This window comes from Caretta caretta, chromosome 1 (genome assembly GCF_965140235.1).
Source record: "Caretta caretta isolate rCarCar2 chromosome 1, rCarCar1.hap1, whole genome shotgun sequence".
Classification (NCBI taxonomy): Eukaryota; Metazoa; Chordata; order Testudines; family Cheloniidae; genus Caretta; species Caretta caretta.
Genome location: NC_134206.1, coordinates 13,350,512 through 13,371,563, shown reverse-complemented (window position 1 = coordinate 13,371,563; position 21,052 = coordinate 13,350,512). Strand labels below are relative to the sequence as shown.

Here is a 21,052-nt window from a genome sequence, read left to right as displayed (position 1 = left end):
TCCCCCCGCCCCGCACCGCTGCTTGGCCTTGGGGGCACTCTTGCTCAAAAGCAGCCCACAAGCCAGCTGCTGCCAGAGACTTGTCTCACCCCTCTCATTAGAGTCTGCTGGGTTTGTTTGTATTGTACGGAGCCAGAGGGGAGTGGTAGTTCCCCCCACCCACAGAGCAGGGAGTGGAAAGGGCTGGCGGGTCAGCTCCACAGTGCCACTTATTCCTTTGCCTCTGTCAGAGGAACGTGTCTCTCGGTGACTCACCCCAGCTGATGGTTCTGTGCATGCAAATGCAAGTGAACTGCGTTGGGCCCTGCAAGCATCTATAGAGGTGCAGAGCAATGGCGATAGCCAATTGTTGGGGAGAAAGATGGAGCAGCTGGGAAAATTGCAAGGCTCTCCGAGTAGGATCTGATTGGTCTATTGGAGAAGACAGTTAGGCACCCTAGCATAAGAGAGATGAGAAGGGACCTGAAAATAGCCAGAGGTAGGGAGGCTGTTCCTGTTAATGAAGCCACTGCAGACATTGAGCTACTGCCCCACCCTCTCACCTGTGGAGGGGCCCAGTGGGGTCAGAAAGAAAAGGGACAATGAGTGTAAGAAACTGGCCCCAGGAGGTCACATAAATAGTGGGGTTTGTGGTGGGTGAATATGTCCATGGAGGGTCATGGAGATGAGATCACATGGGGAGTGGGGGAGGTTGATAAGTCCATGGAGACTCCTGGAGATGAGGGGGGTTTCTGAAATGGACAGGAAGAAAATGAAGGTTTCCCCATGACAAAGGCAATGAGGTGCTCCTTCCGGGTACATGGGAGAAAGTGAGTCATTGAACAATTCAGACAATTATTATTATAAAGTATTCACACGTGTGCTAGATACTTCACAGGAGACACATGAGAGACAGGTGCTTGCCCTGAATAGCTCAGAATCGAAGTGCTGGACTTGCCAAGAGGGAACATACCTCGGGGAAGGAGATGGCTGGGAAGGGACACGGGATACTGATGAGGCTCTGCAGTCATCAGGTGAGGCAGACATATGTCTGGATGGTATGGAGGTTTTATATGCCTCTCTTTGGTAGGGGACTATGCCGAGGAGTGAATTGAATGGGGCAGGGGTGGAGTGCAGAGAAGCAGATTTTGGGTGGCCATTGCATGGAGGAAGGCACAGAGATGTTAGACAAAAGGAGCATTGAGGTTAGTGCCCTTGGCGGAGCAGAGAGTGGGGGGAAATCACAAGGAGAGCAGGTTAGAGACACAGGCAGGGGGGGTGTATGATCAAGCAGAAGGAGAAGAAGTATGAATAGGATGAATCTGTAAACTCCGGGGTTGTACCGTATGATTGGAGAATTGCTAACATAGTTCCTATTTTTAAGAAAGGGAAAAAATGTGATCTGGGTAATTATAGGCCTGTTAGTTTGACATCTGTAGTATGCAAGGTCTTGGAAAAATTTTTGAAGGAGAAGGTAGTTAAGGACATTGAAGTCAATGGTAAATGGGACAAAATACAACATGGTTTTACAAAAGGTAGATCGTGCCAAACCAACCTGATCTCCTTCTTTGAGAAAGTAACAGATTTTTTAGACAAAGGAAACACAGTGGATCTAATTTACCTAGATTTTAGTAAGGCATTTGATACCGTGCCACATAGGGAATTATTAGTTAAATTGGATAAGGTGGGGATCAATAGGAAAATTGAAAGGTGGATAAGGAATTGGTTAAAAGGGAGACTACAACGGGTCCTACTGAAAAGTGAACTGTCAGGCTGGAGGGAGGTTACCAGTGGAGTTCCTCAAGGATTGGTTTTGGGACCAATCTTATTTAATTTTTTATTATTGACCTTGGCACAAAAAGTGGGAGTGTGCTAATAAAGTTTGCGGATGATACAAAGCTGAGAGGTATTGCCAATTTAGAGAAGGACAGGGATATCCTCCTACAGGAGGATCTGGATGACCTTGTAAACTGGACTAATAGTAATAGGATGAAATTTAATAGTGAGAAGTGTAAGGTCATGCATTCAGGGATTAATAACAAGAATTTTAGTTATAACCTAGGGACGCATCAATTAGAAGTAACGGAGGAGGAAAAGGACCTTGGAGTATTGGTTGATCATAGGATGACTATGAGCCGCCAATGTGATATGGCTGTGAAAAAAGCTAATGCGGTCTTGGGATGCATCAGGAGAGGTATTTCCAGTAGGGGTAAGGAGGTTTTAGTACCGTTATACAAGGCACTGGAGAGACCTCACCTGGAATACTGGGTGCAGTTCTGGTCTCCCATGTTTAAGAAGGATGAATTCAAACTGGAACAGGTACAGAGAAGGGCTACTAGGATGATCCGAGGAATGGAAAACTTGTCTTATGAAAGGAGACTCAGGGAGCTTGGCTTGTTTAGCCTAACTAAAAGAAAGTTGAGGGGAGATATGATTGCTCTCTATAAATATATCAGAGGGATAAATACCGGAGAGGGAGAGGAATTATTTAAGCTCAGTACCAATATGGACACAAGAACAAATGGATATAAACTGGCCACTAAGAAATTTAGACTAGAAATTAGACAAAGGTTTTTAACCATCAGAGGAGTGAAGTTTTGGAATAGCCTTCCAAGGGAAGCAGTGGGGCAAAAGATCTATCTGGCTTTAAGATTAAACTCGATAAGTTTATGGAGGAGATGGTATGATGGGATAACATGGTTTTGGTAATTAAATATTCATGGTAAATAGGCCCAATGGCCTGTGATGGGCTATTAGATGGGGTGAGATCCAAGTTACCCAGGAAAGAATTTTCTGTAGTATCTGGCTGATGAATCTTGCCCATATGCTCAGGGTTTAGCTGATTGCCATATTTGGGGTAGGGAAGGAATTTTGCTCCAGGGCAGATTGGAAGAGGCCCTGGAGGTTTTTTGCCTTCCTCTGTAGCATGGGGCACGGGTCACTTGCTGGAGGATTCTCTGCTCCTTGAAGTCTTTAAACTACGATTTGAGGACTTCAATAGCACAGATATAGGTGCGAGGTTTTTTTTTTTTTTTTTGTAGGAGTGGTGCGTGAAATTGTGTGGCCTGCATTGTGCAGGAGGTCAGACTAGATGATCATAATGGTCTCTTCTGACCTAAATATCTATGAATCTAATACCTATGAATCTATGATGAAGGTGTGACCCAGAGAGGGGGCTGGAGGTTGGATGGGGACTTGAAGCAACAGACAAGAATTATTTTGGATTGGGTGGCTTGAGGCGAGGTCCGTGTCAAAGGGACACAAGAGGAGGAGATTGCAGGGGAAGGGCTCATTGAAATTTTCAGGGAAGGACTTGGGGAGTCCAGAAAAGAAGGAACCACAGGACTTGAAACAGAAGGAGAAGGTGACATGGCTGAGAGTTCTGTCCAAGGAGCAGTACTGCCTGAGGGAGACGTGGTGGTGGCCGCAGCAGTCAAGAGTGGCCAGATCAAAACAGCCTGAACTTTCGGAAAGTTGGGATCTGGAGCCTAACTTTGCAGCCTGGGCCCAGCTCTCTGTAGTAGGCAGATTCAGAGAACCGGCAGCTGTGAGGGTAAGGTAAGGCAGGCTCTGTAGTCCAATCCACATCTCAGCCTCTTGCAGTAGAGATGAGCGTGAGCTGAGGATTGACATGGTGGCATTTGCTCTGAGGATGCTCCTCTGTATTTGTCTAAGGAGCAGAAACTACAGGAGCATGCTCAGGTCCCTAAATGAGCAGCACAACCCAAATTAACGTACCCCCAGTGGTGAGCTGGAGCCGGTAAGCATCGGTTCGCTAGAACCGGTTGTTAAATTTAGAAGCCCTTTTAGAACCGGTTGTTCTGCGAGGGACAGCCGGTTCTAAAAGGGCTTCTAAATTTAACCAGCCAAAAGTGGTGCCTTAGGCGCTGACTCCATAGGTGCTCCAGCCCTGGAGCACCCAAGGGGAAAATTTGGTGGGTGCAGAGCACCCATCGGCAGCTCCCCTCCCCACCCCCGGCTCACCTCTGCTCCGCCTCCTCCCCTGAACGCACTGCCCCGCTCTGCTTCTCCGCCCTCCACCCCAGGCTTCCCGTGAATCAGCTGTTTGCGCGGGAAGCTGGGGCAGGCTGAGGGGCAGGCTGCAGCTTCCCGCTCAGGCCCAGGGGGGCGGAGGTGAGCTGGGGGGGGCGGGGTGAGGAGGGCCGCCCGCGCCGCAGCAGGTAACCCGGGGGGGGGTGCAGGGGAACTGCTCCCCACCCCAGCTCATCTCCGCCACCTTTGGCCTGAGCGGGAAGCTGCCGTCTGCTTCTCAGCCCTCCCCAGCTTCCTGCCGAACAGCTGATTCACTGGAAGCCGGGGCTGGGGGGAGAGGGGCGTGGAGAAGCAGAGCGGGGCGGTGCGTTCAGGGGTGGGGGCGGAGCGGAGGTGAGCTGGGGCCGGGCGCAGAGCTGCGGATCACCCAGGGAGTCGGCGCCTAAGGCACCACTTTTGATGTGATCAGTGGGGGGAGCGGCTGCTCCCCCCAGCTACGCTACCCTGCCCCTAGGAGCCAGAGGGACCTGCCTGGGAGCCGCCCCAGGTGAGCCCCGCCGGGACTCCCCACCTCGCCCCCCGGCAGGTCCCTCTGGCTCTTAGGGGCAGGGCAGGGTGGGCACCCACTACGGTGGCCCATGAGACACTCCTGCCCGGTTCTGGGGGCAGTCAGGGGACAGGGGAGGGGATGGATGGGTAGGGGGGGCGTCAAGGAATGCAGGGGGTTGGATGGGGCAGGAGTCCCCAGGGGGCGGGGGTGGGCTACGACCCCCTTGTGGGGTGAGGAGGGAACCCGTTGTTAAGATTTTGGCAGCTCATCACTGCATACCCCCCAACTCTTGTTTCTCCTGTCCGGACAAGGCTCTGTAATGTCAGAGCTTTCTGATTATTTTATTTTGGCTACTGTGGGTTTTAACTGTGGTCTCGGAGGAGGAAGAAAACATGCTTTGTTCCCAGGGCTCAGACAGTTCCTCATATGGCACCAAAGTTTTGCAAATTAAAGCAGAGACGACACCGTGTTATCTGAGTCCGTGTTTTACTGGGAGACATTAGTGGAGCTGCTATCAACTGAACATGGGTTGTGGATGTTTTTAGCCTTACATTCGAAGATCGCAGGAATAGCATTGGCAGTTACCAGGCCAGACTCTGCTCTCCGTGACACAGGTCTAGTGACAGACTAACTGAGAATTTATTATTATTACAGTTGCAGAAAGATCATAGAATCATAGAATCATAGAATATCAGGGTTGGAAGGGACCTCAGGAGGTCATCTAGTCCAACCCCCTGCTCAAGGCAGGACCAATCCCCAATTAAATCATCTCAGCCAGGGCTTTGTCAAGCCTGACCTTAAAAACTTCTAAGGAAGGAGATCCTACCATCTCCCTAGGTAACGCATTCCAGTGTTTCACCACCCTCCTAGTGAAAAAGTTTTTCCTAATATCCAACCTAAACCTCCCCCACTGCAACTTGTGACCATTACTCCTTGTCCTGTCCTCTTCTACCACTGAGAATAGTGTAGAACCATCCTCTCTGGAACCACCTCTCAGGTAGTTGAAAGCAGCTATCAAATCCCCCCTCATTCTTCTCTTCTGCAGACTAATCAATCCCAGTTCCCTCAGCCTCTCCTCATAAGTCATGTGTTCCAGACCCCTAATCATTTTTGTTGCCCTTTGCTGGACTCTCTCCAATTTATCCACATCCTTCTTGTAGTGTGGGGTCCAAAACTGGACACAGTACTCCAGATGAGGCCTCACCAATGTCGAATAGAGGGGGACGATCACGTCCCTCTATCTGCTCGCTATGCCCCTACTTATACATCCCAAAATGCCATTGGCCTTCTTGGCAACGAGGGCACATTGCTGACTCATATCCAGCTTCTCGTCCACTGTCACCCCTAGGTCCTTTTCCACAGAACTGCTGCCTAGCCATTCGGTCCCTAGTCTGTAGCTGTCATTGGGTTTTTCCGTCCTAAGTGCAGGACCCTGCACTTATCCTTATTGAACCTCATCAGATTTCTTTTGGCCCAATCCTCCAATTTGTCTAGGTCCCTCTGTATCCTATCCCTGCCCTCCAGCGTATCTACCACTCCTCCCAGTTTAGTATCATCCGCAAATTTGCTGAGAGTGCAATCCACACCATCCTCCAGATCATTTATGAAGATATTGAACAAAACCGGCCCCAGGACCGACCCCTGGGGCACTCCACTTGACACCAGCTGCCAACTAGACATGGAGCCATTGATCACTACCCGTTGAGCCCGACAATCTAGCCAACTTTCTACCCACCTTATAGTGCATTCATCCAGCCCATACTTCTTTAACTTGCTGACAAGAATAGTGTGGGAGACCGTGTCAAAAGCTTTGCTAAAGTCAAGAAACAATACATCCACTGCTTTCCCTTCATCCACAGAACCAGTAATCTCATCATAGAAGGCGATTAGATTAGTCAGGCATGACCTTCCCTTGGTGAATCCATGCTGACTGTTCCTGATCACTTTCCTCTCATGTAAGTGCTTCAGGATTGATTCTTTGAGGACCAGCTCCAGATCCCTGGGTCACAGGCAATTGGGTCCACAGGCAAACCTCTGTTACCAGCGTTGCCCGTTACTTTGGGGTATGCTCATTTATTAGGGTTACTCTTCTGGGAAGGTGGGGCGGGTTCTGTAATTCTGTCAACATACTGCTTGTGTCACTTGTGTGTTCATACGGAGCTCTACTTCTCCCTGCTGCAAGTCCCTTCCAGTGGAGCTATCCTGCAGGACCTAGATTCCCCAAGGCTGGGTTCTTCCAGCCCCAGAATCAGATGAACATACACACACATTAACAGAGCGCGTCTGAGAGGACCAGGTTAATCAGCACTCCCAAGCTGACCCCTTATATGTCCCTGGACTCGGCAGGCTGGGTCAAACAGCACCTCCAAGCTGTCACCCTCATATGCCTTGGGTAGCGCACCGGAATAGAGCCCGTCTGAGCAGACTGGGTCGAGCAGCACTTTCAATCTGCCATCCTCATATGCCCCCGGTTCAGCACGTCCCTATCCCCACTTTCACTTTACAATTGTTCTGGTCGTAACCCACTTGATGAGCAAACCCCACAGGATTTTTGGGCACTGCAGGGATCTTTAGCTGAGGTGCAAGGAGTGTTGCTGCAGAGCGAATGAGGAAACCAAAAAACACCCACGAGGGGAAGAGAAGCAACCAGCTTAATCATGAAAGTTATTTATTGCCAGGTAATAACCATAGGGGACCCAAACAAACAAACCACTTATAATTTTTTATTTAATATGGAGATATACCCATCTCATAGAGCTGGGAGGGACCTGGAAAGGTCATTGAGTCCAGTCCCCTGCCTTCAGAGCAGGATCAAGTACCATCCCTTATTTTTGCCCCAGATCCCTAAATGGCCCCCTCAAGGATTGAACTCACAACCCTGGGTTTAGCAGGCTAATGCTCCAAGCACTGAGCTATCCCTCCCCCCGTAATAGTAAAGCTAACTTAAATTTGATTATAAAAGTCAAGTTTAGAAAACTATAACTGATGACGCAAGTCAGGGTCAGAAGGCTATACCTAGAGGGAGAGAGAGAGATAGCGCTGGATTCTCACCACTCCGTGAAACTTGAATCAATTGGGGTCCCCAGGTGGTGGTAGTAGCTGAGGGTCCAGAGTGCTGGAGACAGGCAGAGCCCCCAGCATGATCAGTCAGGAGAAGATGAAGTCCCCATGGAACTGATACAGATTTTGGATCCAGGCATGAGAACACTTACTTGAGCTTGGTTAGGGGTTTTTGTAGAGAAACAACAATGGTTCAAGGGAGAACACTAGATTTGTTTATGTGTAAGCTGATGGCTCAAGGGAGTATACCAAAGTTGGTTTGTTCAGGCTAGACCATGGGAGCTGATCATTCCTGGCTTTGGGCAGTGTTCCTTGGAGGGAGCTCACAATACAATTCGGGAGCTACACTATTTTGGATACCAATCAAGGATTTATTACTAGAATTGGTCTGATAACTACTGAGCAGGATGTGTGCAGGCGTGGGTTCATTAACATCTGGAGCAGAGATCCCCCATCATGCAGTGCTTCCCTGCTTTTCTGGTCCCAGAGTTCTGTGCGGTTCTTGCCTTGGAATCTCTGTTCTCCATTCTGTATGCTAATGAAGTTGCATCCTTGTCCCATCTTCGATGCAAATGAGGCTAGGGGAGTTGCCTCAATCCTGTCACCCTTGTCCGGAGAGGTTCAGATGTGTCTCCCACTGCTTTTTCATTGCTTTTTGTAAGTCTTTCTTCTGATCAGTTTTGATTCAAGCAGAGACTGGGTGGGTGGTGTCCTCCGTGAGTCAGACAAGCTGGGTACTGCACCCTGGTTCCCCAAGAACACAGAGCTGATAGGTAACACCTCTTGGCCCTATGATGCTGTACAAACCCAGAGAGACAGTCTCTGCTCTGAAGAGCTAACATTCCACCTAGGAAGGGGAGCAAGAGACACAGACAGATGAAGTGACGCGCTCAGGATCACACAGGGGTGAGGTTGCCAGGCCAGTGCCCCCTCGCTGCCCTTGAGGACACAGCTTGCTCTGTTGCAGGTCTCCGTTGATCTGTTTTCATCACCCCGAGGCCAGGGTCGTCAGGGTCAGTCACTCCGAGGCCAGGGTCGTGGTACCTTCAGTCCTACCTCCTTTTGGGTGCTGAAGTTCAATGGTAATCAGGAACAAAAAGAAACCCAGCTCAAAGCCAGGGCCATCCCACACCCCTTCCGTGGTGCCCTGCCCATCTAGTCAGGGCTGGTTTCCAAAACAGTCTGCACTTCTGCCAGTTCCCTTCCCATTATCTGGGCCACCCTTCCAGGAGGAGGGATCTGGTTGACCAGCAAGCTCCGGCTCAGGGCTGCAACCAGCCTCCCCTTCTTCCCCGCCCTCAGAGAAGCAGAGCTCCAACCTCCTTCCTGGTCAGCACTCACCCAAGTGAGGCCCTCTCCTTTTATCTCCCCTTGCAGAGGAAGCAGGGTGAGACCAACTGGGTCCACAGGCCTAACACTTTCAGTGCCAGTGAGGAACCGGTCAGCCTCCTTAACCCTCTCATTGCCAATGTGGGGCCTCTCTGCTCCATCCCAAAGGGGTTAGTAGCTGAGCCAGGGATCTCCTTAGATCTCCTTAGACTGGGATCAGTTCTCTTGGCTTCCAATCCAGGGTCCTAGTCACAGACCACATTAGATCCTAGAAGCTAGCTGGACCAGAAACCCGCTGAAAAGAACAATTAAAAAACCCTCTAATCTTTGTGTTACTAATAAAACTGTGGCTGAAAGTATTCCAATGAGCGTCTCTAGAGTTAGGCATCTACATATGTACGTAGATGCCCAAATAAAAGCCAGTGGCGGCTGAGCACCTGCAGCCCCCAGTGACTTCACTAGGAATTGTGGATGCTCAGCTCCCTGAAGAATTAGGCCAGGCTTATCTAGATGTCTCACGAGGGAGTTAGGTCTCTCACGTAATCTACTGTTATTGCAGGAGAACCTCAAACTTTCAGCCAAAGACAGAGGCTTTATTACTGTAGACAGGTGGTAAGAGACAGTCCCTGCCCTAAAGAGCTTAACGGCCTCATTCTCATTTATATCAAGGCTCCTTAGCACAGCTCTGGGAGCGGATAGGGGCCCTCAGGTGGGTGTGAATGGGTGTAAAGTTACTACTTTAAGATCCCTTTACACAGTCATAGTAGTGTAAATGAGAATTGGTCACAATCTCAATACATACGGCAGTGGGAGAAAGGAAGTATTGTTACTTTAGGGATTATATTATTTACTATATTTGAAAATGTCCTTAGGTGAAGTAATTTTAAGACATCAAATTGACTGGTTACAACAGAGCACTGATCTAGTTCACATTCTGCATTGCCTGTAGCTTGGACAGTGAAGTTAGTTGCACTCTCAGGGCTACATTCTGCTCTTGGTTACGGGTATAATTTCCACCAGAACCAGTAGGAGCTGCATTTGTGTTGCCAGGAGCAGCATTTGGCCCATTGTGTCTAGTCAATTTCACTTTCTGGTTATCTGCATCAGCTCAAGGCTACTGTGTTTGGGGGTCCAAAGTTTAAACTCATGAAAGGCCCGCCTCCTTCGACATTTCCAAACAGCTCACGTCAGTGCTAGTCACACTGGGGTTTGGGACTTTTTTTATTTAAACAGAACCTAAACCTGGGGCTTAAACTCCTCCATACTGACCCTTTGAAATTATTGCAGAGAAACGTGAAGCCCATTTTGTAATCCTTGCTTTCCTGAGACCATGATGAACATAAATTTGGCTGCGCTCCAATCCTTTCACTTCCCTATTGAAGAGCTGGCCTGAGAAGCAACATGGTCCCTTTTTTGTTCTATGGAAAAAACAGAACTTACATGACAGACTTTGTCAGCCACTAGTCCGTTCTAATGCCTCTGTGTGTGTGTACTGCAATATGTGCTCAGAACTGCTTGCAAAGCAGCATCCAGGAGACAGACTGCAAGCAGGATGTTTTCTCTTGAAAACACATAGCTATTTGTCTCCCACACACTGAATCATTTCCACCATGCGCCCTCCAGGGCAGACGGAATAGTACTTGCCCCGACGTTCACCTCCTACTAGTAATGAAGATTTTGTTTCTGATTAATTTCAGGACCTTCCTCTGGAGAACATTAGGCTAACTACTCAAGTGCTTCAGCACGACAATTGCAGCTGTGTCTGTGGGCTGCTGCAGAGAGCCAGGCAGATGCCTGTGGAGAAGTAGTCTGCTACGCGCCAGCGGATCTGAAGTCAGGAGACAGTCGACAGATCCTGATCTCAGGTGCAATGGTGTCGATACAGAATAACTCCTACCTGTCTAGGTAAATATATTGCCTCCATCACCATATCTGGATACACTCACAGAACTCTATACATCAGAACAGGGCTGAGAAACTCCATCCCTCCATTCATGTTGCTGGAGGAGGTATCCTATATACATGTATAGTAGACATGTGTCTATTATGCATGGGCTAGTGGAGTAGTTGTTGCCTGAAGTCAAGTCCCAAGAGGTGGATCGCTGCTTTCATTCTTGAGGTGTTTTGATCTTGGGCCCATTCCGATTTCTGGGTGGATGGTGTCCCAAAGCCCAGAGCCTACTGCCAGGAATGTCTCTGAGAGCTGCTAGCCCCTGGGCTTTGCCAGCAAGAGTGGTCCTGATGTCCATAGCTCGCAAAAGGAGAGGCAGTCTAAGAGGTAGGGCTCAGGCCACTGCGGGTGCAGTAACCCTAGGACCTGGCAGCTGATCCGGAACTGCAGAGGTAGCCAGATGAGCGTGGGAGGCATGTGAGGGATGTGCTCCTGACATACTGCCCTACGCATAACATCGGCTGCTGCATACTGGACAAGTTGGCGTTTCCTGATGGTGCTCACTTCCCTCCCCATCAAGCAGTCCAGATGCAATCACCAGGGCGGGAGGTCGTGAGCCTCTGGGTCACTGCGGCTAGAACTTCAGCCGGCAGCCAGGGGTGCAGCCTCCCGGCCAGCCACAGGCACAAGGCAGCATTGCGCTGTGGGTATCAAGGAGCACTGAGGCGTCCAACAGGTCTCCGGTGCTGTGCTCCACCTTTTCAAGTGGAGAGCAGACACCCGGAGGCAGAGGCTGGCTTTGGCTTCAGCCAGCTCTTCATGGCATTTCCTTCTCTCCCTCTTGCCTGGGTTGAATTGTATCCAGCTGCTCTTCATCCAGGGGCTTGTCCCATTCAGATTCCGGAGTCAACACCGTCAGCACGTGACAGGAGATGTAGGGCTGGGGGTCATCAGTGTTTCTGTGGCCGTGAAGTCAATAACATCTCACAGTCTTCCCTAGATGTCTGACCTATCTATTGACTAGGACAGAAGTGGGCCTTGTGGGACTGCACACAGGGAACATAGGAGCTGCCAGACAGGCTCAGACCAGTGACCCATCTAGTCCAGCATCCCGTCACCAGCAGTGGCCAGTGCCAGATGTGAGAGGAACAGCTGCCCATCCTGACCCTTTGGAGGGTCATGAAAGAAGACAATGGAGTTGCTCTGGATTTGCTTTTGGGAGTCAGTAGATTTCCACGAGGCATAACTGAGATCAACATTTGCCATCATGGGAAGGGAGAATGTCATGTTTCCCTCTGGTCCCTCCCCTCTGCCCTATCCCCGGTCTTGGTCAGTGCTTGGATGTGTCATACGCACAGGCTGACATTCTTCCATCCCACTCCCAGTCCTTGCTCTGCCTCTGGGGAAAGGTCAACCTGCTCTCTTTTGTGTCCTTGCATTGCTTGGCTGTCGCTCCCATGCGATCACTCAGTGCAGCTGAAGTAGGATGTGGGGGCAGCTGAAGTGGGATGTGGGCGGGGGTCAGGCAGCCGGGAGCCCAAAGAGACACAGCAGGTTTTGTTGTAGGAATTTAGGGCATTTGCTCAAACAAAGGGGAAGGACGGGGGCAGGTCTCTCCAGACCTAGCAACCAACTAGCTTCATGTTGCAAAAAGAAATGTATATTAGGACACTAAATAACAATACACCATTGTGAGCCGGTGGTGTTCTCCATAATTATATGGCCAAGCCAAAGAGCAAGTCCAGTATGGGCTCATTTTACAGTATGTGGGTATGTAACTCTCCACTCATCAGCTAAACTGCCCTCATGTGGCGTGGGGGGAAAAACCTCAGGACCTTCAGCTCAGAAAACTACTTGTGCTAATGGAGATACTGCATTAGCAGCCGCTAGATGTAAGTCTTATACCCTCGTTTTAGGTCTGCCAGTAGATGGCGACATAGCCATAGATTCTTAAGCGAGTCCAAGTCCAGCCAGCAGGGGGCAATAGTATGCAAATACACCAGTTAATAACCACACTGAGTAGCCATGGTGCTAAATCCACACTGAGTAGAGCACTTCTCATGTGTAGGCCTCAAAGCGCTGTACAAAGAAGTATTATTCCCGCCCCTCTTGTAAAATAGTGATAGTGGGGCTCAGAGCAGTTCAGTGGCTTGCCCAGATTCACTCCATGGGTTAATCCATCAGCACCCAGTTCAGTGCCCTACCACGGGGCTGGCCTTAGGGCAGCCTAGTGAGTGCTCTGCACTATTCTGTGGAAGAATTGGATTTGATTTTCTTCTGATCTTCCCTGGGCTATGGAAGCAGCGCATTCAGCTCTGAGGGGAGGGAGAGACTTATGACCAGGCGTGGCCAGCTTGGGAGCGATGTTGAAGCTGTATCTCTGGGTACCTGTGTTATGGAGCAATGAGGAATGCAATACAGGAATCAACCCTTGTATGGATGTTAACACTGGAAACATGTATACAGTGGTGTACATGGTGTATAGGAATAGGACAGTATCCCTTTAAATAGTATGTGAGCCTTCTAGTGGTGCTCACGGTGTTCTGCAGCCAGAGCAGCAGTTTGTATGTAGTGTTGTGTTAAGTGACATGGAATCCAATGGGCCAAAGGTGTTAACATAACCCAGTCACTGTCCAACAGTAAGACGGTAATAACTGTCCTGTTGGGTAAAATAGAAGTTGAGATGAGCTGGAATTGCTGTTGTTGTTGACGTCTGGTCCTGTTTCATCTCAGGTGGTGTTTGGGAATAAGCAGGAGGAGCTGGTAGGGGTGGTGATGTCATCTTGGTACCTCTCTCTGGCCTGGTCTGGTCAGGACATCTCAGGACGAGCACCATGAAGGCCCGGGTCCCAGGAAATGCTGGGGGGAGCAACCATGCCTCTGTCTGTTCTTCCCATTACCTCCCCACAGTCTCTTTCTTTAAGGACCTCAGAAGGCAGTGGTGGGTGGAATAGCCCATCCCCTCATTATTTTGTCCCTTGCGGAGGCCACATATCCAACACACCCATTTTGGTTCATTAATTTCCGGACCCACATTTTCTTGTTGATTAAGTCCAACACCAACAGAGTCCTTGAATCATATCAGCGGGGCATTTTGTTTAGACTAATGGAATCTGTCTCCCTTTTATCCCTTTTCCCTTCAACAGCTGTTATTGTGACATCTTACGAACTCTCACATACTTTTTACATTTAGCGTGAATGTGCAGGCTCAGTTATTACAAAGCAGCTGTACCTGGCCTCTTTGTATTGGGGACCCAGCATTGACTATTTGGCGCCTTGAAATTTTTTGGGTAAAGAGCAAGAGATACAACAGCGTGGAACCCATCGGCGCTGAGGTGTGGGGCCTTTTGGCACATGGCATATGTAACAGAGCTGGGGGCACCTTGCTCAGGAGAGGTTTGGCTCTGAACAGGATAGCTGTCCAGAGCAGACACGATCCTTCCTCATTTTACCAGGTTGCTGATATTAATGTAACCCGCTATTTCCGACAAGCCACGCGTCAGATGAGAATACCATTCTGGATCTGGCTAGCAGAAGTGATGCTGTGTGGTATGAGCAGCTCTGTTCGATGAGGCTGCCACCTGGCCGGTTTTTGGCTTCTGAGTCCAGGTGCCACTTAAGGTTGCCAGGTGCCTGGTTTTCGGGGACCTGGCACCCCTAAATGGCATCCGAACCAAAAGTTGGGTTACTGCAGGGTGGGGGAAGGTGCCGGGTCATTAACCCGTGCCAACCCCTGACCAGACAGGCTCCTTGAGATGATTCAGTGAGCAATTGGGGTGTGGGGGGGAGGGAACGAGCAACAGGGCAGAGCCTTGGGGAAAGAGACAGGGCAGGGGCGAGGCCTTGGGGGTCCAGTTACCAGCAATTAGAAAGGTGGCAACCCTACTGTTAGATATGATGTGTACCAGCGGTGTCTGGGCAGCATCCACATTCCAGAAAGCTGGGCCCGTTTTCTCATGCCCCTCTAGTTTACAGTACTCTACTCGGGGTGGGTCTCATTATCTCTCCTGAGATTCTGGACTGAATCTTTCGCGCATGGACTGTCTGTGGTGGGAGGTAAAGCCCTCCGGTTGGCTGGAGACAAGACTCAAGCGCTTCTGCCAGCTGCACGAGCACTCAGCTTTGGCTGAGTCTGCCTGGGCTTCTGGAAGTGGAGCTCGAGGGCTAGGCCCTGCGAGACGCAGCATGGAACTTAGGGCCAGGAGTGGAGCGACTAAGGTAGTTTTAAGCCACCTTCACACCATCCCAATCCTGGGCTGCTCCAGAGACTTTAGTAGCCCCCACTGTGATTTAGACAGCCCCAGTGGCCTGTCTAAGTTATGGCAGCCTTCCAGGGCTTCTGTATGGGATGCAGTGCTGCCAGGAAACTCTGCAGTGCAGCCTGCTGCAGCCCCAGCTGTATCCTCAGCACACCCCTTATGGCAGGGCTTGTCATGCCAAGGGGTTCCCTCCCTGAGCAGAACGGGGGATCTAGGGCCTCTCTACACCGCAAAGGGGTCAGAGCGAAGGTGGGGACGACAGCTCTTATGTCAGCCCTTTCCAGAAGAAAAGCATAAAGGAGGAGGCTTGCTCCAGCTAGCTCTAGAGAAAATGACTGCGTAACACTTACATATCTCCCCACGGCTCCCCTGAGTTCTGCTCCGAAAGCAAAGCAAAATTGAAACCAGCTGCCCCACCTTGTGCCTTCCCTGCCCTCAAGGTTCAGAGGATGCAGATTTTCCATGACGCAGGTATTAGCATGCACTCATTCTCATGCACTCCCCATGTGTGCAATTTACATGCTGATTTTTCTTATGCTCTCTGGTGACCTGCTTCTACAAGGGGCTTGTCTACATTGCTGCTGTGGTTAGAAGTTGATAGATGTTTGGCTCCGTGTGTATGTTCCTTCTGTGTGCTGCCCCAGCCCTGCGCAGACAGCTGGCACGGCAGACCTTGAGCGAACCGCCTAATGACCACAAGATCCGTTAAGGGACAAAGGCACCCAGTCAGGTTTATTGTCAATGAAGTATGTCACTAGTATCCTGTGGCACCTTAGAGACTAACCAATTTATTTGAGCATAAGCTTTCGTGAGCTACAGCTGAGCCACAAGTACTCCTTTTCTTTTTGCGAATACAGACTAACACGGCTGTTACTCTGAAACTAGTATCCTGCAGACTCTATCAGTCCACTAATTCAGCTATACCCATAACAATGGACACAGCCCATGTCAATGTAAGTTGCATCACATCTGCAAAAAATGCCAAATATAACTTTGGAAACTAAACTTAAGGAACTAAGCTGCATCCTTCCTTCCACCCATCCAGTGTGGTTCTGCTTTCCATGCCCACGGCACAGCTGCCAACTTTCACATGATAAATAAGCACCCTGACTTTCACAATAAGCCAAAAATCAAGCTAATCCCATTTCAAAACAAGGCCAAAACAAGCCAGTCCCTAAGAACCCCAACACTCTGTGTGACTAGATCCCCCCCGGCGTGCAGTCTGGGACACACACACACACACACACACATACATAACAATCCTTACAATGTGACTCATCTCTTCTGCCCAGTGATACACTGTCTTGCTTGAGTTCTCATCCAAACATATTTACTCTCCCATTTCAATGAGCCACCCCTGCATTCACTGACGGTTTACTCCCTGTTTTCTAGGGCAATGGAGAACTTTATGGTTCTGCGCTCCTGGAACACGAGCGCCAACTCATCCACTGTGGACTGCAGCGTGGAAGACAACACGTACAAGTGCAAATTTGACGAGGAGTTCAAGTACATTCTGCTGCCCGTCTCCTACGGCATCGTGTGCGTGGTGGGGCTGTGCCTCAACCTGCTGGCCCTCTACGTCTTCCTCTTCAGGATCAAGACCTGGAACGCCTCCACCACGTACATGTTCAACCTGGCCGTGTCCGACACGCTCTACGTGGTTTCCCTGCCCTTGCTGGTGTATTACTACGCCAAGGGGGACAATTGGCCTTTCAGTGTGGGCTTGTGTAAAATAGTCCGTTTCCTGTTCTACACCAACCTCTACTGCAGCATCCTCTTCCTGCTCTGCATCAGTGTCCACCGTTTCCTGGGCATCTGCTTCCCGCTGAAGTCACTGCAGTGGGGCCGTGTCCGCTACGCGCGGAGGGTGTCAGGGGTCGTCTGGTTGGTCATAATCACGTGCCAATCACCGGTGCTCTTCTTTGTCACCACCAGTGTGAGGTGCAAGACTATCACCTGCCACGACACGTCGAGCAAGGAGCTCTTCGGCCAGTTCGTCATCTACAGCTCGGTGATGCTGGTGCTGCTGTTCTGCATCCCTTTCCTGACTATCATCGTGTGCTACTACCTGATGGCTCGGAAGCTGCTGCAGCCCACCCGGGGGACCTCCAGGAGGTCTAAGTCCAAAAAGAAGTCAGTCAAGATGATCATTGTTGTCCTGGTGGTCTTCATCATCTGCTTCCTTCCTTTCCATGTCACTCGCACCTTGTACTACTCCTTCCGGAGCTGGGACCTTAGCTGCGGGACCCTCAATGCCATTAACTTAGCCTACAAAGTGACCAGGCCCTTAGCTAGCACCAACAGCTGCCTGGATCCCATTTTGTACTTCTTAGTAGGCCAAAGGTTTGTGAAGTTCGCAGGCAACAAAATGCCAGTGAAAACTCCAAACCGAACGGCCCTGAAGGTAACTCCCACCAGCAACACAGGAACCAGCAACAACCTAGACATGATAGCCAAAATGTGAAATCCAAGCCTGCTACATTTCTGTCCACTGTCCTACCACATTGCAGACTATTCTGTCTCCATGGTGGAAGGACTTCTCCACCGTGTGTAGGGGAGTCTGGCATGTGGCCATTATGCATGTGTAACCCACTGGTGAGTCTGTTACAGGTCCCACTCTGCACTGAGTTACAGAGGGTCTGAGTTTTTGCAGCCCCCAGCTACAGAGGCATGACTCGTTAGCTAATGCTGCACCAGCTCTTGCTTTTTGCTCTGAAGGTCCTACCTGTGGTGGGTCAGCCAAGGTGACGGCTGTCACCCATTGGGTTGATTCCCTAGGCTTCAGGCGTTGATGCTTGAGCAGGAATGGCTCAACAAGATACACCTGTGTGTATGTCACCAGTTTAATGACCTTGTGGAACTAAGGTGCTGCTTCAATGATATATTGTAATCCCATATGCATGTCTTCGTTCAGCTCTGAAACCCAAATACTCCTCCTCCAAACCCGCTCCTCTCTCTGATACGGAATGGTGTCTATCCAGGAGTGAGAAAAGACTACCTGCTGCATGGTGGTCAGGCCAAAGAAGTGACAAGCATGCTAAAAGAATAATAGCCGTGCTAAAAGTTCATACTGGTTTTTCTAAAACAAATTTTTTCAAAAAAAAACCCAAACCCGAACCCACCTGTCAATATTATTGAAATGTTCTGCCTTTCACGACATTTTCTGCCATATTTTCTGTTGATGTTTTTATCAAGAAATTATTGCAATCGGCAAGAAAAGCACTGCATGAAAAATGCCGATAATTATTTTGATAAAAATTTCAATCTGAATATTGACTTAAAATATCTCCGAAAATGGAGCTCTGGGAAATGGAAAAGACTTTGATGTTTTTCACAAAATCATTTCCCCATTTTTCATCCAGTGCATCTATTGGGGAAGTTTTTATCATTCATATTAGGGATGTGAGACTTTTCGCCTCACTCCAAGCCGGGAGGATGACTCATCAGAAAAGTAGTTAAACTCTGCAAAGTCTTTTCCTCCTGGGTGAATGTTTAGCACAAGAAAGGAAAGAAAGTAAATTATAGGCAGAAAGGAAACAGAAAAACTCCCCAGCAAGGGGTTCTACCCACTTTTATGGGTTGCCTGACCTTCCCAAAGGCAATAGCCCTCTTCTGTCTCCCGAGTGTTTGCTCTCATAGCTTTTCTCCAGAGAGCACTGCTTGTTCACCAGGCACGGGATAGTGCTGCCCTACCCTGTCACACCCAAATTCTAAAGGCTTTTCGAAAGCCATAAGGCCTCCAAAGTGCAGCTTTTACTAATTGCCCAATACTGACTTTAATTTTGGGTGGGGTTTCTTTTTATCCTTTCCCTAGTGATTCATCTTTCCTGAGAAAGCGATAAGGCCTTTCATGAGATAGCTGGCCAGGCAATCCGGGGCTGGTGTGTAAGCTCCATCTACACTGCCATTTATGTTGGCAAAATTTTATGTCGCTTGGGGGTGTGAAAAAACCACGCCCCCTGAGCGACATAAATTTCGCTGGCGTAAGTGGCAGTGTGCCCAGCCCCATGTCAGCGGGAGAGTTTCTCTCACTGACATCGCTGCTGCGGCTCATTGGGGGTGGTTTAATTGTGTGACGGGAGCGCTCTGTCCTGTCGGCACAGAGCGGCTACACGAGAGACCTTACAGCGGCGCAGCTGCATCGGTACAGCTGTGCCACCGTGAGCTCGCTAGTGTAGACGTGGCCTAAGCAACTAGATGTACAGCAGCTGGGAAACGTTCTAGCATGGAGGCAACAGCACGCTGCAACTTTTAGCAATTTGCCAGGAGCTGCAGCTAATTGAGAAAGGGCCCGATTCTGCCACTTTTACTCAGTACTGAGCCTGACTCAACCATGGGCCAGATCCTCAGCTGGTGTAAATCAGTCTGGCATTATTAAAGCCAATGGTCCTCGCTAGAAAATTAGGCAGTGTGGGAACACGACCGAGAGGAGTCAGGTTAAGTAACATGATGTTAAACCCTACTTTGTAGTCAGTGGGCTTGTCTTCACTGCCAAGTTATAACGTGAGTGTTGCCCCTAACTCAAATCCTGCCTACACACGCAAACCCTTAGCTCCAGTGTGGTGGTGCTTTTAACTTGAGTTTGCTGGCCTATTAGGGCGTAGGAGCTAAAGCTTGAGTTAGTGCAACTCATCAGCTGCCAACATGACCACTTCAGTGTGGATGCAGGCTAGTCCCACTTGAGTGTGACCAGTCCTCCAATGCCTTCCCACAATTCCCTCAGTGTGCCCAGTAAGGACAGACCAGGCCAGCCACAATTCACTGGGAAAGAACTCATAGAGTGGCTCGGCTTACAGGAGTGCAAAGAACCGTGGGATATGACCCGAGAAGTCTTAGCACCACACACGAGTGAGTGCAACGCCAATGTGAACACAAACGGAACAGGAGGACTTGTGGCGCCATAGAGACGGACCCATTTATCTGAGCATGAGCTTTCGTGAGCTACAGCTCACTCCATCGGATGCATACCCTGGAAACTGCAGCAGACTTTATATACACACAGAGACCATGAAACAATACCTCCTCCCGCCCCACTGTCCTGCTGGTAATAGCTTATCTAAAGTGATCATCAGGTGGGCCATTTCCAGCACAAATCCAGGTTTTCTCACACCCCGCCCAAAACACACACACACAAACTCACTCTCCTGCTGGTAACAGCCCATCCAAAGCAACCACTCTCCCCCCAATGTGCACGATAATCAAGGTGGGCCATTTCCAGCACAAATCCAGGTCTTCTGACCCACTCCTCCCCCCCACACACACAAACTCACTCTCCTGCTGGTAATAGCTCATCCAAACTGACCACTCTCCTTACAATGTGTATGATAATCAAGGTGGGCCATTTCCAGCACAAATCCAAGTTTAACCAGAACGTCTGGAGGGCAGGGGGAGTGGGGTAGGAAAAAACAAGGGGAAATAGGCTACCTTGCATAATGACTTAGCCACTCCCAGTCTCTATTTATGCCTAAATTAATAGTATCCAATTTGCAAATTAATTCCAATTCAGCAGTTTCTCGCTGGAGTCTGGATTTGAAGTTTTTTTGTTGTAAGATAGCGACCTTCATGTCTGTGATTGCGTGACCAGAGAGATTGAAGTGTTCTCCAACTGGTTTATGAATGTTATAATTCTTGACATCTGATTTGTGTCCATTTATTCTTTTACGTAGAGACTGTCCAGTTTGACCAATGTACATGGCAGAGGGGCATTGCTGGCACATGATGGCATATATCACATTGGTGGATGTGCAGGTGAACGAGCCTCTGATAGTGTGGCTGATGTTATTAGGCCCTGTGATGGTGTCCCCTGAATAGATATGTGGGCACAGTTGGCAACGGGCTTTGTTGCAAGGATAGGTTCCTGGGTTAGTGGTTCTGTTGTGTGGTATGTGGTTGTTGGTGAGTATTTGCTTCAGGTTGGGGGGCTGTCTGTAGGCAAGGACTGGCCTGTCTCCCAAGATTTGTGAGAGTGTTGGGTCATCCTTCAGGATAGGT

The 21,052-nt window shown here is 49.6% G+C and overlaps 1 protein-coding gene across 6 annotated transcripts in view; it reads left to right on the top strand.

Annotated features, from left to right (window-relative positions):
• The window catches only part of P2RY2 (purinergic receptor P2Y2), a 38,946-nt gene extending 18,169 nt beyond the window's left edge, over positions 1-20,777 (top strand). For 4 of the 6 annotated variants that reach the window (XM_048839674.2, XM_048839660.2, XM_048839652.2 and 1 more), the window contains 2 exons: positions 10,609-10,816; positions 16,454-20,777. In XM_048839674.2, coding sequence (XP_048695631.1) covers positions 10,782-10,816; positions 16,454-17,525 — 1,107 coding nt within the window. In that variant the 5' untranslated portion in view covers positions 10,609-10,781 and the 3' untranslated portion in view covers positions 17,526-20,777. The remainder of the gene's footprint in view (positions 1-10,608; positions 10,817-16,453) is intronic. The other 2 variants (XM_048839683.2, XM_075126058.1) reach the window with 1 other exon arrangement.
• The last annotated feature ends 275 nt before the right edge of the window (positions 20,778-21,052 follow it).